This window comes from Rhipicephalus sanguineus, chromosome 3, assembly GCF_013339695.2.
Source record: "Rhipicephalus sanguineus isolate Rsan-2018 chromosome 3, BIME_Rsan_1.4, whole genome shotgun sequence".
Taxonomy (NCBI): domain Eukaryota; kingdom Metazoa; phylum Arthropoda; class Arachnida; order Ixodida; family Ixodidae; genus Rhipicephalus; species Rhipicephalus sanguineus.
In genome coordinates this window covers 66,595,598-66,610,176 of record NC_051178.1, presented here as the reverse complement: position 1 = coordinate 66,610,176, position 14,579 = coordinate 66,595,598, and the positions used below count along the sequence as shown (strand labels likewise).

General features: G+C 45.2%; 1 protein-coding gene and 1 pseudogene across 1 annotated transcript in view; one reads left to right on the top strand and one right to left on the bottom strand.

Moving 5' to 3' along the window:
- Positions 1-11,867, bottom strand: part of LOC119386702 (uncharacterized) — a 58,085-nt gene extending 46,218 nt beyond the window's left edge. Inside the window, exon 1 of the mRNA XM_037653995.2 lies at positions 11,730-11,867. Within this exon, the coding sequence (XP_037509923.1) occupies positions 11,730-11,793 (64 nt within the window). The 5' untranslated portion in view covers positions 11,794-11,867. The remainder of the gene's footprint in view (positions 1-11,729) is intronic.
- A 322-nt stretch (positions 11,868-12,189) lies between these two features.
- LOC125757827 (uncharacterized) lies at positions 12,190-14,331 on the top strand (annotated as a pseudogene).
- Positions 14,332-14,579: the final 248 nt, after the last annotated feature.

Genomic DNA, 14,579 nt, shown 5'->3' with positions numbered 1-14,579 from the left:
TGCTTAACCGCGGTTAGGCTGTTCGTGTGACAGCGGCATTAATGGGCTTTAGTTGAGAGAGAGGGACGCCAACCAAGGTAAGGAGTAAAAAGATTTTTTTTGCGTAACCAGAAAAATCCGACGTTTCGCGTCCCACTCGCATTCTTTTTCAGGGTTTTCTTCCTGCCGTGCGGTCACGCCTGTTCTCCATGATGTGCAGAATTCCCTTGAGGCAGACTCTCGATCTGCAGCGCACCTGTAGACCAGTTCACATTACCGGCTGTCTCCTGGGTGGGCCAGGATTCCACAAAAAACCGCTTATAGTAATTGGCCTCTAAGTCGACGACGCGGGAATTGTCAAATTCGATGCGTTTTTCGGTCTCCACGCTGGGCTCGGCAAGTGTACTCTGTCACTCGAACTTGCGGACGTTGTTTTTAGAGAGTTTTAGCACTGGGGACCCCAAGCCACCTGCGTACGCACGCTCTTGCGTTCCTTTGTACTCCCAGCCGCATCCACCGAGAATGCAAAAGAGCGCAAGGGCCCGCGCGCCCCCAAGCCCGCGGGAACCCAGCACTAAAACTCTCTTTTATGTTGTCGCAGCTTCTAGGGGAAAGTATTTGTTTCCCCCACGTACGAAGCGTCACGATCACCACGTGGTATGGAGTAAACCAGCCCTTGCGCTTTCTCTTCGGGTGGCCTGTCTTTTGGGCACGAAAAGGCGCAGGTGCCAGCAAGCAATCCACCTGCTACAATCCACTTCCACGAAAAGCATGCCCGTGCACTTTCTCATGGCGGATTCCGCGGCTTTCTTCAAGCTTTGTGTGGCGACGAGCGATTCCGCCCGGGCTTTCTTTGTGAATGCCTGGCAGGCCGAACGCAGTCCGACGCTGCGACAAAAGAATTCGTCAGGGCGAGCTCTAGGAAAATGGCACCTACAGGATGAAAAAGTAACGAGTAACGTGACACACGTTACTGAAAAATGTTAACGTAAGTACGTTACCCGTTACAGTTTCGAAATTGTAACGAGTACGTTACTAAGTTACCGAAAAAAGTAACGCGTTACCGGTAACGCCGTTACTTGTAGCGCGTTACCGCCAACACTGTTTAAGAGTATCTGCTATAGTACAGATGTGCGAATACCACGGGCACATGAAGGCTCACCAACGTTTCTCCGGGGTCATAAACACTGCAGCGTAGTAGACATCACTGTGTGCTTCTATGAACTAGCGGCTGGCGCCGAATAGACCACAGACGCTGATGCAAGAGGGGTTGACCGCTTACCAGTATTAACATACGAACCAAAGCAGGCGAAAACGCAAGGTAAACGAAACACAAAATGACAAATTGGGCAGTATTTCGAGAATTGCAGAGGCAAACTCTTCAGTCTTACTGTGACGCAAAAGCCAGTCCATCGAAGACAAGAGTGTCTAACAAAAGCCACTCGCTTAGTACCTGTTCCAGAAGGATATGCGGGTGTTGACGCGAAATACAAACATTTTTGGGCAATGCGACGCTGATCTGAGAGAAGATATAGCAGGTCTGGAAGTTTGGAAGGTTTCAAGGTCGCCCAAGAAATGTTTTCTGCGATGCAGAGCCGACATCAGAAGACTTGATCGAGAAGGTGGCAAAATCTTCGCGCTTCACTTTCTCCATTTCCCTCGTCATCACAACAGTGGAAAATGACGCGCTCTCTGACAGCAAGTAGTCTACTTGAGGTCACTCGAGCCTTTAGCGCTGTCTCGTGGAGTTAGCGAACGCGTGATTGCGAAGAATTTTGCGATCTAATATCGAGAACCGGAGAGTTAATTCGTCCAAATTCTCAACGAAGTTTTCTGCGGTTAATTAATTCGTATGTGCTTTCTTCAGCGGAAAGAAGTACACCATGACCACATGGAGTTACATACGCCACACTAGCAAATTTATGTAAGAAAGAAAAATCAGACCTGTTGGACACCTACAGCAAAAGTTGGCAAGACGAAAAGGTTCCAGAAGGTTGGAAAGTATCAAAGGCAGTGTCGTTGCTAAAGCCAGGCAGGTGCTCTATGATTTTGGGGTCATTTAGGCCGGTGAGTTTGGCAAGATGTGCTTCGAAAGCAATGAAGAAAATAATAATGAACGAATTAATGACAAGATGATGGCAAGATAAAAAGAAGCTACTACCAGACGGTATAGCCGGATTCAGAAGGGGAGATGCACAATAAATTGCCTTTTGGACTTGCTCCCGTATGTTGAAGACCAACGTACACGCAGAAGCATTACTATCGCTATATTCCTTTATGTAAAACGAACATATGATACAGTGCGCCATGTCGATGTTCTAGAAGGCTTGTTGTTGAAGAGGTTTGAGGGAAAAATTCTGCGTTGGATTGCTGATTTCCTGAAGAATCAACGAGTGCTTCTGTTTACGCAGGAGGGCCCAACGTCAGAGCATGTAATTAATTAAGGAGTGCCAAAGGGCAGCGTACTAAGCCCGACGCTCTTCAATGCAGTCATGGCGCAGCTGCCGCGTAACCTTCCGCCAAACGTCAGATGTTCAGTATGTGGAGAACATATTAGTAGACATCTGGCCCATCGTTTTTGCATATCTAACTAACATTACAAGAAGAATTGTACTGTGTAGACCGATTTCTTACAAGACGAGGAATTGGTCTGAGTCCGACAAAGACAGACATTCAGCATTTACTTTAAAAAGGCCTGAATATTTCCAGATTATTCAGCAAAACCAGCCTATAATGGTAAAAACTCATCGCTTCTAAGCTGTGATGCTAGACCGGAGAAGAACATGGTCGTACCATGTTCGATTCCCTGAAGAAAAAGTGAATCAAGCCATTCTAATCCTTCGTCATCTCTGCGGGGCTATATGGGGAGGTGGTACAGAGCCGCTGTGGACTCTACATGTTGCGTGAATACGCTCCATGGTGAGTTACTCCTCAACTCTGCTGCACAGAATTCCAGCCTCCACTGAAAGAAGACTCCGCTAATTGTTCGCAAGGAGCCTGCGTGTATGTCTGAAGTTGCCACGGCCGACTTCTAGTGATTTGTTGTATGAAGAAGCTTGACAACTACCTTTGGCAGTACCGTGAGCAGGAGAAACGTCCACACATTAATTTAAGATCGCCACGCAGCATGGAAGTCATCTTTTATCTAGCGAACTAACACACAGGACTTTCACGCGACTCCAGGATAGCGCATCATAATTCTGAGCAATAGTACCGAGATATAAACGATGGTTACCGTCAAAAACACCTTAGACGCTGCCGGTTCTGAACGTTATCTGTGACATAAATGACATAAGCAAGAAAGCCGACAGGGCGCCTCTAGTGGATGTACAGATGGTGTTTCATCATTTTTATACAAGGCACAATGGAGGGACGAATATATATATATATACAGATGGGTCCGGCAATGAAGAAGCGTCAGCCTCTGCGGTCTTTATACCAGAACTTGAAGAGAGGACAATGTATAGATTATCACACAAACCTTCATCAACGACATCGGTGGTAATGGTGTTCTCTTTATTACATCCAAAATGAGGGGACCAGTGCGAATACTAGTTGCACTGGCTTAGCGGAGGTCGACATCGGAATTGGTGGCTATTTGTGAAGCAGCTAAGTTTATCTGCGACAATTCTGAGACGCAATACTGGATATTATGTACGGATGGTAAACACTACCTTCAGATAATCAAAAATGGCGAAATAGCCCAACCTGTTGCAGAAACTATGGAATATGCTTCATTGCGGGGTGAAAACGTCGTATTTCAATGGATACCCAGCCACATTGGAATAAAACGCAATGAAAAGGCAGAGTGACTCGCCAAAGAAGCCTTGAATAAAAGACGGGATTGCGCAATCCCTATGTCTAGGGCGGATATCCGATATATTATCATGCAAGAAGCTGACCACTATAGAAGCAGTTATTATCATTACTTTATGAAGTCGATACACACAAAAAAAATTTCTCACTAGCGGCAGATCCCCCACGACACACAGAGACGTTGTTTCACGCTTCGACTTGAAGTAGCGCATGCAAACAGCTTCCTGCACAAGATAAGCCGATCCAACTATTGTTGTAATGAAGATGAAAATGTCTGGCTCATTCTGTTGGAATGCGTAAAGTACGCAAATGACAGAAAAATAATCTTAGAGAAGAAACTAGCAAGGTTTGGACAGACGCCCTTTCAAATTACAGAATTTACTTGGACCGTGGCCTGAAAACCATCTTCAGTAAAATGGAAACACCTTGCTAAAAGACTTTTTATTGGACACCGGACAAGATAAGCGCCTGTGATGAACAGCCATGCGTTACTATAAACAAAATAATGTGTAAGTCCGTATACTGTGGGCAGAACTAGAGATGTGTGCGTGCGAATGTTCTGCTGCAATGTAAACTCTTGCACGCGAAATCTACATTACCATGTTACATTTTGAAACTTCTTTCAGTTTGCGTTGTGTTTTTTCTTTACTTCATTTTTAATTTTGGGTAACAAATTTTTGTGCAGAACTTGTAGAAAGGGAGTAGCCGAGCTGATATAAATCTCGACCTCCCCACAGCAAGCCAGTTAAAACAGAACAGAACAGAATCTATCCATAAAGGGCAGTATAAAAGTCATGTTCAGAAGTCTGCAAACGAAGAGATTTATCTTTTTTGTATCGTAAATGAAACAAAAAAGACTGAGAGTGCAAACTTCACACGTGCTGTATTATTGACCCATTTATTTTCCAGAAGCTCATTTTGCGTCATGTGTAGTAGAGAGATTGTGATACTTGTTAATTATGTCCCAGGTGAGAAATTACATGCGCACTTAATTGATCTTTTTCGTTGTGACCGGCTTCCACAAGGTTGAATTGTTGCATATATTGCACGGAGGTTGTAGCTGAATGTTATCGGAATGTTCTTGAGTATTCTCGGATTTTCAAAGCAAATGGCGTGCGGGACAGTATTCAGTGAACTTATACTGAAACTTATGCGAGAACTGCTGCAGCCCTGATACAGCCATGATGTAAGCCCAGCAGTGTTCCTCCCGTTCCCAAAACTCAAGATGCGCCTGAATGGTCAAGATTTCGACGGTGATCCCGCCACCCAACGGCCTGTAATAGTCTCTGATAGGGTTACAGCAGCCGACTTTCAGGGAGCCTTTTCAGCGTGGGAATCGCGTCGGAAGTGGTGCATCGATAATGAAACTGTTGTGAAGAATTTGAATAATGTGTACCGGTAGAATAAATGTTTTTTACGAGACCCAGTGTCATTACTTTACGGACAGGCCCTGTACTACTACAGATGTCAGCCCGTAGTTTCAGAGCGACATGGTTTCATGGAAATTCAGTTTTCAGGCCTATTTTATATTAATACTGCTCATGAACTGCAGATCCCGTTAACGTTAAATACAAGCAGGCCCTCTGATACGCTGGTGCACCGCCTCCGGCTGGATACCGCATATTAAAAGCACATTTTACCTCATAGTTGATGTGCAGAAAGTCGAGAATGTGCATATGGTCACGTGGATGAAGGTGTATAACTTTTGTTAGAATATCCACAATATCATGACGAAAGAGAACAGCTATACAACGAGATTTATTTGCACTGAACCGTAAGCCCTTCAGCTTCAGGAAAATATTAGGTCCATTGCCAACACACGCCTTGCAAAAACGGCACTATTAGCAACAAGCAAATTTTCTAGAAGCGAGTGGTATACTTCGAAATTACTTAGAACACTTTTGGGCTGATTTTATGCATATAATTTCACCTGATCGTGTCGCGCTGTGTCGCTTCATGTGTAAAGTTATTGTGTCCCTGTGACTAGAGTTTTCCAGTTTGAGTGGTGCGACTTGACTGGACGTTATGTGTAGTGTTATTTTCAGCACATACGGTGCTCGTTTGACAGCATTTTATCTGAGAGTGCTATGTGACTGAAATGTATTTTATTGTGTTCTTTATGTGGCAACGAGTAGGTACTTCGTGAACATGTGATATTTTTATGGCTTGACTGATTTGCACGAACCCTCCGTAGGTGTTCTTTATGTAATTTTTTCATTGATGTCATAATGATTAATTTTGTTATCTGTGAAAAGGTGTAGCCGGCGCTACATAAATACAAGGTTTTTGACCAGGCTAATTGGTGAAGATCCATTATAGCTTAAGCGCACTCTGACAGCGCTTGTCTTCGTGTGTCTCTTCTTCATCCGTGTGTCAGAGTGCGCTGTATGCTATAATGGCTATATAAAAGGGCTAACATCTCGTAAAGAACATATAACAAAAAAAGAGATCAGGCTGACGCAGGATTTTTGCTGGCCTGGATGCCAGAAGGAAGTCCAGAACTTTGTTCGGTTGTGGGACACGTGCCAGAGTAGGGAGATCTACTGACCTGCAAAACGTTTCGATAAGGCTGGCGCCTATATTACCACGGAGCCGCTCCGGAGGCTCTTCGTGTATATTTTTGGCTCACTCCCAGACTGCCGCTTGTTTTCCGGATGTGTTCTTGCCGTATTGCGAGTAAGAGCCAACTTTCCAGAGAAAATGAGGTGAAACTATTGTATATGCACTTTTGTCTATCCACTTACGTTGGCTTCCCTGAAGTGATTCATAACGAGAATAAAGGTGTGTTTACCAGCTGTCTCACAACTGTTAAACACGGCATAGGCTCAATGGTTAGGTAGATAATTCGTAGCCACATTGTTCACCCCCAGTCGAGTATATTGAAGAGGACGAATGTTTGCTTATGTAATTAATTAATTATACATTATTAATTAATTAATTTCATTACCCACAGTGCCAATAGGCATTAAAGTAGGGGAGGGCATACAAAAAGGGGATTACGAAAGAAAATACATTGTCAGCCAGACAATTAATGAAAAAATGTCAATAACAATCAGCAACACAAGTACATGTAACATTGGAAAAAAATTCAATGCGGTCATTCTAACAGAAAATACAAGGAGTCATTTAACATAATAGATGTAATGTTTCAAGGCGATTGGTTCCATTGTCGGATTGTTTTGGGGAAAAAAGCATTTTGAAATACATTAGTCTTGAATGCGATTCCTCGTATCTTGAACCTGTGATCTATGTTGTCTGCGACATAGTGCGGTGCAAATAAATATTTTGCCTTATCGCTTCCTACATGACAATGATATACAGAATGAAAGAACTTCAATGGCAATTTACGTCGACGGTTGCGTAAGCAATCCCAATCTAATCTCTCTTTCAAACTCGCCGCCCCGATATCTTTATCGTAAATCCCTGATACAAACCGAGTAGCTAAATTCTGCGCCTTTTCCAATTTATCAATGTCTCGCTCAGCTGGAGGGTCCCAAACTGTGCAGTATATACAAGAACGGGTCTAACATTGGTTTTGTACAATAGGTTTTTAGTAGGCATAGGAAATGTTTTCACACTTCGTCGCAAAAATCCCAGCACTGTCCCAGCCTTCGCTGCAAGATAATTAGGGCTCCGTGTTTTCGGAGCTTATTTTTCTTGAAATTCGGTGGGTATTTTTAGGAGTTTATCTTTCGGGAGGAAATTCGGCGTTTATCGGAGTTTATTTCTCGCAAATCCCTACGCCTCCGAAATTCAGTGTTTAATTTCGCATTATATGTTCTTGCAATGTATTCTTATTAATTTTATTTGCAACGAAAATGTGCTGCATTGTTGCTGATAATCCTGTTTCTCCATCCTTTATTCCAATTGCCGTTTATTTACCCCGTTGATAAGGCTGCTGATGTGCACTGCTGTAGCCTGTAAAGTCGCCAAAGTATACTTTTGAGGGGGCAGGAGCTAGTCAAGCTGCTTGTCGGCTTTTCCTCCCAAACTAGCTCATCCTCTTGATGAAAAATAAAGGAACTATTATTATTACTATTCCTAATAGTCCGAAATCTTACATGAAATATGTGAATAGGAAAACATGCGAACACACTAAATTATTTCAGATGTCTGGAAGGCTTGAACGCACAAACACACATACATAAAAGTACAAATGCTTGAATACAAAACACCTACGTTTGTTTGTATTACAACCTTAAAGCGTGTTGTAATAGACGTACGCTTACTTTATGAGGTTGCTGCCGCTGATGGAGGTGCGCTCCTTTCGAGTGATGATTCTCAGCTTTGAAAATGCCCTTTGAACGCTGAAAATGCCCTTTTAAAATCGAAGTTTATCGGATTATACCGAATCGTCAAAAACTTTACCGGCGAGTGTTTATCGGATTTTTTCGGATTTATTCGAAAACACGGAGCACTAAACATAACCTGTATCTGCCACCTTGCTGAGACACAAAATAATTACCCAGATATTTGTATTCTGATTCTAAAATATCTACTCCGACTTAACGCAACAAAATTGTGACAAAATTACATATACGTCTTGCCACCTATGCGGGTGGCATCCTCAGTATACACTGGCACCAAATGAGCGGAGGTCGCCCAGTCCACTGCTAGTCACATATGTCCCTGTAAATGTCGGGTAGGGGGTCGCGGTGGTTGCTGCAAGCCGATTGGTCGCGACGGATGAACCACGATTCCAGGAGTTTTCTTTGCTCCACTTTTGTTCCCGAGCCGGTGTCGTCGCCGCACTGTTGCAGTCGAAGATATGCCCTGTTGTCCAGCAGTGTTCCACGAGCTCTGTCTTGGAACGCGTGGCATGGGTGGCATTAGCGTTGTTGCCTTTGTGTTCCTTGAGCCTCGTGGATCGTTTCCTGCCTGTTTCGCCGATGTAAGTAGCGTCACAATTTCCGCATTGTAATATGTAGACGACCCCGCTTTGATAGTTTGCAGGTGTGCGGTCTTTGGGCTTAGCGAACACGTGTCCCAAGGTATAATGAGGATTAAAAATGGTTTCTATGCCCAGCGGCCGTAAGGCTCTCCGAACAGAGTCTGATATACCTTGAACGTAAGGAATAGACACAATGGACATCGTCTTTTCTCGTGGCACACTCCTCGTTCCTTTTCGCATGCGCTTCTGGGTGTCGTTAATAAACGTCCTGGGATAAAACCGTGGTTCCAGTGCACCAGCCACGTTTTCCACTTCATGTAGCTTCAGCTGCTGATTTGAGCGCACCGCATCATTCATTATGCGCTGGATTTCTTCGCAACTAAAATCATTCACACCTGTGTGCGGCGAGCATCCACGTGGAAGACCTCTACTATTGGTTTCCACAAAATGATTTATTAGAGAGCGTAAAAGTGTGCATAACGCAACGTAACGACGAGTTGGACTTCCGGTCAATGGGCGGGATAACGGTGGAATTATTTCTGCCACTGCTCATGGTATATCTACAGTCTACGGTAGTTGGTGTCAGCAAGGACCTGTATGTGCAGATGGCTGGTGTGTGCATTGGGTCTGCTGTAGCACCCATTCTCAGTAACATTTTCCTCAATCGCGTTGATGGAAATGTGTCAGAACATTTAGCAGGGACCGCGGAACACATCTCCCGTTATGTCGACGACTATCTAGTGCTAGTACACAAGGATAATTACAACCAGAACATCACTAATGTACTAAACGTTTTTAGAGAGAATTCCTGTGGACTTAAGTTCACAAAAGAATTTGTAGAACACAAGTCGCTGCAGTTTATGGATATCAAATTACTCTTTAAGGCAGAACAAGTGTGCGGGCGTTACAGTCCACGAGCCTAAAAACCGTTGCTAGATTTCGCATCTGGCCACTCGAAAGTAATAAAAAATTCAATGGCATTTTCTTGCTTGAGACCTTCGTTGCTCCGATCATGTGCGCACGAGGTCTGTTTCAGCTTTCAGGACCAGATACACAGGCTTAGGGCAACGGGGTACCCCACCCATGTTTCGAACACTGTTTGCAGCAAACTCATTCCAGTGATAAAAGGTACGAAAAGGATCCCTAAAAGGCTGGAAAGTGGCTGCAAAATGCTTGCAGTTCTCCCGTATGTTGACAAGTTCGCCCACGGCTTGAAGAACGTAGCAGCTAGATATGGCGTAACGTCGGGGCTTACAGCACCCAACAAGCTTTCAAAGTTGTGCCCACGATTTCGAAAGATGGCGGAGTCGGGTACTTCGCAGAATAGAAACAGCTGCCAGGTAAAGCACAGCCAAGGTTACCGGTCTTGCGAAACAGGAGTGATTTACCAGATTCCTTTCAGTTGCGGCAGATCCTATGTTGGGCAGTCTCGAAGGTGTATAAACACCAGGTTGAGGGAGCGCGATTCCACATTACGTAGTGTGGCACGAACACCTTTGGTGGATCATTGCAGAGAGACAAAAATAAACCGCGAGATAATTGAAGCACTCCATATTAGAAGTATGGGAGAGAAGTGTGTAAGCCAAGCTTCCATCACGCTGTCCGATAAGGAATTCGACTTTTTGAAAAGCACGTGTAGGAATTATGCTACAGATGTGTGAGGTCAGCCTCAAGTGTGTGTGTGTTTTGTTGTCGTTTACATGACGCAGAAATGATGATTACGTTTATTTGTTTTCTCTAGTAGATTTTAGTGTCCACCGGCGGGGGGCATATGTGGGCCTTAAGATAAAGTGCATTTCATTGTTTCAAATAAAACAGTTGTGAATTTGCGCCCGTGTTGTGTCCTTATATCTAGTCCGTGTGCGTGTTGCTCAAAAAACAGTCATATATCTAGGCACACATTGAACAACTCCGGATGATCAGAACCAATCCGGATTCCACGCCTAAGGCATGTCGCCAAAACACATCGTGGTTCTGGACTACAAGGTCTCAGATATCCATATTATGAGCCATGATAAAGGAGCCGGCCAAGAATTTGTAGGAGCCGGCCAAGACATTTAATTCCACGTTAATGTCTAGAGTGCAAGTGCATGGCATTCTCATCAATCAGGTATACGTTTCAGCTCTACGCGTAGCCGTTCATCTCAATTTAATCGCCACAAACCTATACCTCATGAATGAATTGTCGTCTGTAGAGCCGGCCTGAGCGTAAAGGTTTCGAGGGATCTAAACCTCCGCGTACCTTGGTAAACGGATTAGGCACCTTGCTTCTATACCGTCTTAAATTTCATTCAGTAGCCATTACGTAACATATTGTTCCTACATAAAAATTAGCTTTATGTTAGCTTTATGCGCACTGAAACATATTGAAAAAAAGCAGCAGATTAGGTGCGTCATTGTCAGTTAGCCTCGGTTAGAATTCTCGCCATTTTGGCGGAGACCAGTGCGTCATCAAGCCGCACGTTACCATTAAGTATCTTGGCAATCCCTCCCGACTGAATGTGAAATGGCAGAATGAATTTAGCTGACTATTTATATAGCACGACTAGAACAAGGGCGCCAAGAAACAGAAACACACACTAGGCGCTGTTCTGTGTTCTTCTGCTACTTGCGCTAGTTGTATTTGACTAAAGAAGTCTGGGAAACATCAAGGGAACAAGCCCGACTCCACAACATAAACAATGCAATACCAATCTGCAACCGACCACAGTACGTTATATCTTGAATCTCGTGATTACAATAAAAAACAAACTCTCGGACAAATATTCTGAGCGGACATTGTCATGGAAGTGCTGCCTACAGGGTATTGACTAATGTATAGAGACAAAAAACAAATGAAATTTTCACGCTTGTAACATGCCGCTTGGTAGTAAGTACCGACATGAAAAGGAATTATGTACCCATGCGAACTCCCAGACGGACGTTAAAGATTGTGGCAATGGTTAAAGGAGCTCATCGATCACGCGAAAAAAACAATTTCAACCTAGCAGTAAAGTCGCACTGTCGCCTATGCATGGAGAATGCAGACAACGCTGAATCTCACCTCTTAACGGACAGAAAAGGAGCACGATCAGGAAGAAATTGGCATGCCACACTGCGGCCTCCATGTCTCAAGTTTGCAATGAGAGCCCACGGCGGCAGGCGTCGACTTTAAAGGGCTAGTAGATACGAACTTCGCACCATTTCAACATCCAACTTTTCAGCGGGTAAGTGCGTCATCCCCTCAGAGGCATGGGAGTGTGAGTCATCCAGTGAGCGACGCCTTCGCACCGGAGCCGAGGTGGTTCATGTTCCACGTTCATCGACCCGGCGACGATGGCCTCGCCATGACGCAACATGATGCAAGGAAGGAAGCATTGCATTTCCAGGTGCGCGCTTTCACAATGGATCAACACCGCAGGAGTGCATTCCCCCGGCAACACGGCTCTGGGTCTCCCATTGGCCGAAAGGATAAGCTTCGCCCTGCTAGGGTCGCATAACCGCGACCCCTGCCCTGGCCGCTGATGACGCGCCGCTATCGCCTTCTCGGTCTCCCTGCGACAACAGTGGAGGACTTCCTCTTTCCCGCACGGTCAAAGGTACAAGCCCTGCGAGCCTTCCTCGAGTTTGCGGCTTCTGCGGACCTCGCCGCCTTATAGACGAGCGCTTTGGCTTCGTGCTCCCGCATTTGTTGACAAGACACTCTTGCCACGCTACTCACTCCTTGCTATCTTCCTTTCTTCTATCATCTTTACTCGGACTGGTATCGCCTATTTCCTTGGTTGGAGTACAGCGCGCGGGCTGACGCAGCTTTCTGTTACCCTTGCAAAATGTTTTCAACTGGCGCCAATGAGAAATCTGCATTTGTACAATAGGTGGATACAGTAATTGGAAAAAACGCCCTAGAAAAAGACGCTGGTTTCAGAAAGCACGAAAACTTACTCGCGCATAAGACTTGCCAGACATCTTGGGTTTCCTACATGCAGATGAAGTCGGGAGGGCAAAGCAAGTCAGTTGCATCACATCTCAGCGATGCGCACTCCAGGGAGGTGCAAGAAAATCGCCTCTATATATCAATAGTAGCAGATATATTGCGATTTACTGCCGTTCAAGGAATTGCTCAGAGGGGCCACGATGAAGGTGCCACAAGTGAAAACAAGGGAAACTTCGTTGAGCTCTTCGTCTTGTTTGCTAAATATGACGAAACTGTAGGAAAGAAGTTGAAGGGTGGAGCAGCGAACGCGAAGTATGTTCATCATTCGATACAAGACCAGATCCTCGAAATTCTCAGCCACATCGCATTAACAAGTATAAAGAGATAAAAAGTTGCCAGTGCTTCGCACTTATCGTCGATGAAACCAAGGACCTAAGCAAGACGGAACAGTTATCAGTTGTAGTAAGGTACTAGGTCAGTGGGACTGTCTTTGAGCGGTTCCTTGGATTCCGCAACGCTGAGCAACTGGATGCAAGGTCGCTCCTGAGCTACGTAAAGAAAACGTTGAATACTGCTGCGGCATTGATCCTCAGCTTTGCATTGCTCAAACATACGATGGTGCGAGTGTCATGAGAGGCGGTACCTCAAGGGGCGTCCAGGCGCTGTTCCGGCAGGAAGTGCCGCAGGCAGTGTACGTGCATTGCATGAACCACCGCCTCAATCTTGTCATCGTGGATGTCTGACCTGCCAGATAGCGGCTTGCAGAGCTGCAAAGAAAAGCTTTCCTGCAATCCTTGTATGTCTCGCCGAAGTCATCGCTACAAACAGCAGGCGGGCAACGGAAGCTATAGGGGTCTGCTTGAGCAAATGAACTTCTCGTTTCTCTTCTATTTAAGCCTATTTACCTAGGTACATAGGCGCCTTAAGGTTCTTTCGGACCTATTGCAAAGTAGAAACTGCAGTCTTAGTCAGGCATGCATCATGGCACGCACAGTCATTGACGAGTTCTCCGAAATGAGAAATTCGCAGAGCGCATTTGCAGAGCGCAGACTTGCAGTATTTCTGAGGAGAACGGGGTGCCCCAAAGGGAAAAGCGGAGAACGAAGCGCCTTCCGCTCCATTTAGAGCAGTTTGTATTGAGTGACGGACAGCCTGTTGAAGAAGAGTCTCCACATTCAAAGAAAGCATTCAGAGTCAAAGTTTTTCTACCCGTTTTGGACCACCTCATTGCGGAACTGACTAGACGGTTCACGGAGAATAATGATGTACTCTGCGGAGTCAGCGCCCTCCACCACACGAGTGAGAATTTTATGGACATCTCTTTACTCAAGCCTTTCGCTGAGCACTATGCATGCGACATCGACAGCGTTGAAGTTGAGTGCAAGTTGGTAATAAAACTTCTTCAGCGCATCGAAGCCGAAAGAAAGTGCAAGATAGAAACATTGATGCAATTGGTGACTGTTTTGGTAGAGTATAAGCTAGCCTTCCTCGAACTGCACAAGCTATAGGTGTTATCGCTGTGACGACACCGGCATTGCCATCATCTTGCGAGCGCACATTTTCGTGCGTTCGAAGATTGAAGACTTATCTTCGCAGCTAGATGACCAACAACCGTCTGAGCGACCTAGTTGTGCTTGCGGTCGAGCGATCGCTTGCCAAGAAGATAGATCTTCAGCGTGTTGTTGACATGTTCGATGCTGCGCACAGTAATCGACGTATACGTCTACACTAATATGCTGGCATAATGAAACCCTATTATACCTTTGCGGTGCATTCATGGGAAAATTGTTCGGGCACGGGTACATAGGAGTGAAACCTATACCGGTATCAGAACACCCGCTTCAGCATCGAATAATCCCCACCGTGGTTTGTGGTGTGCTGTCATAGCGCAGGCATTGGCACCTGTGGTAGCGACGAAATCTTCGAGGATTTTCTCGGTCTTTGTCCTCGCTTTGAAATAAACTGCGAAGGGTGCTGTCC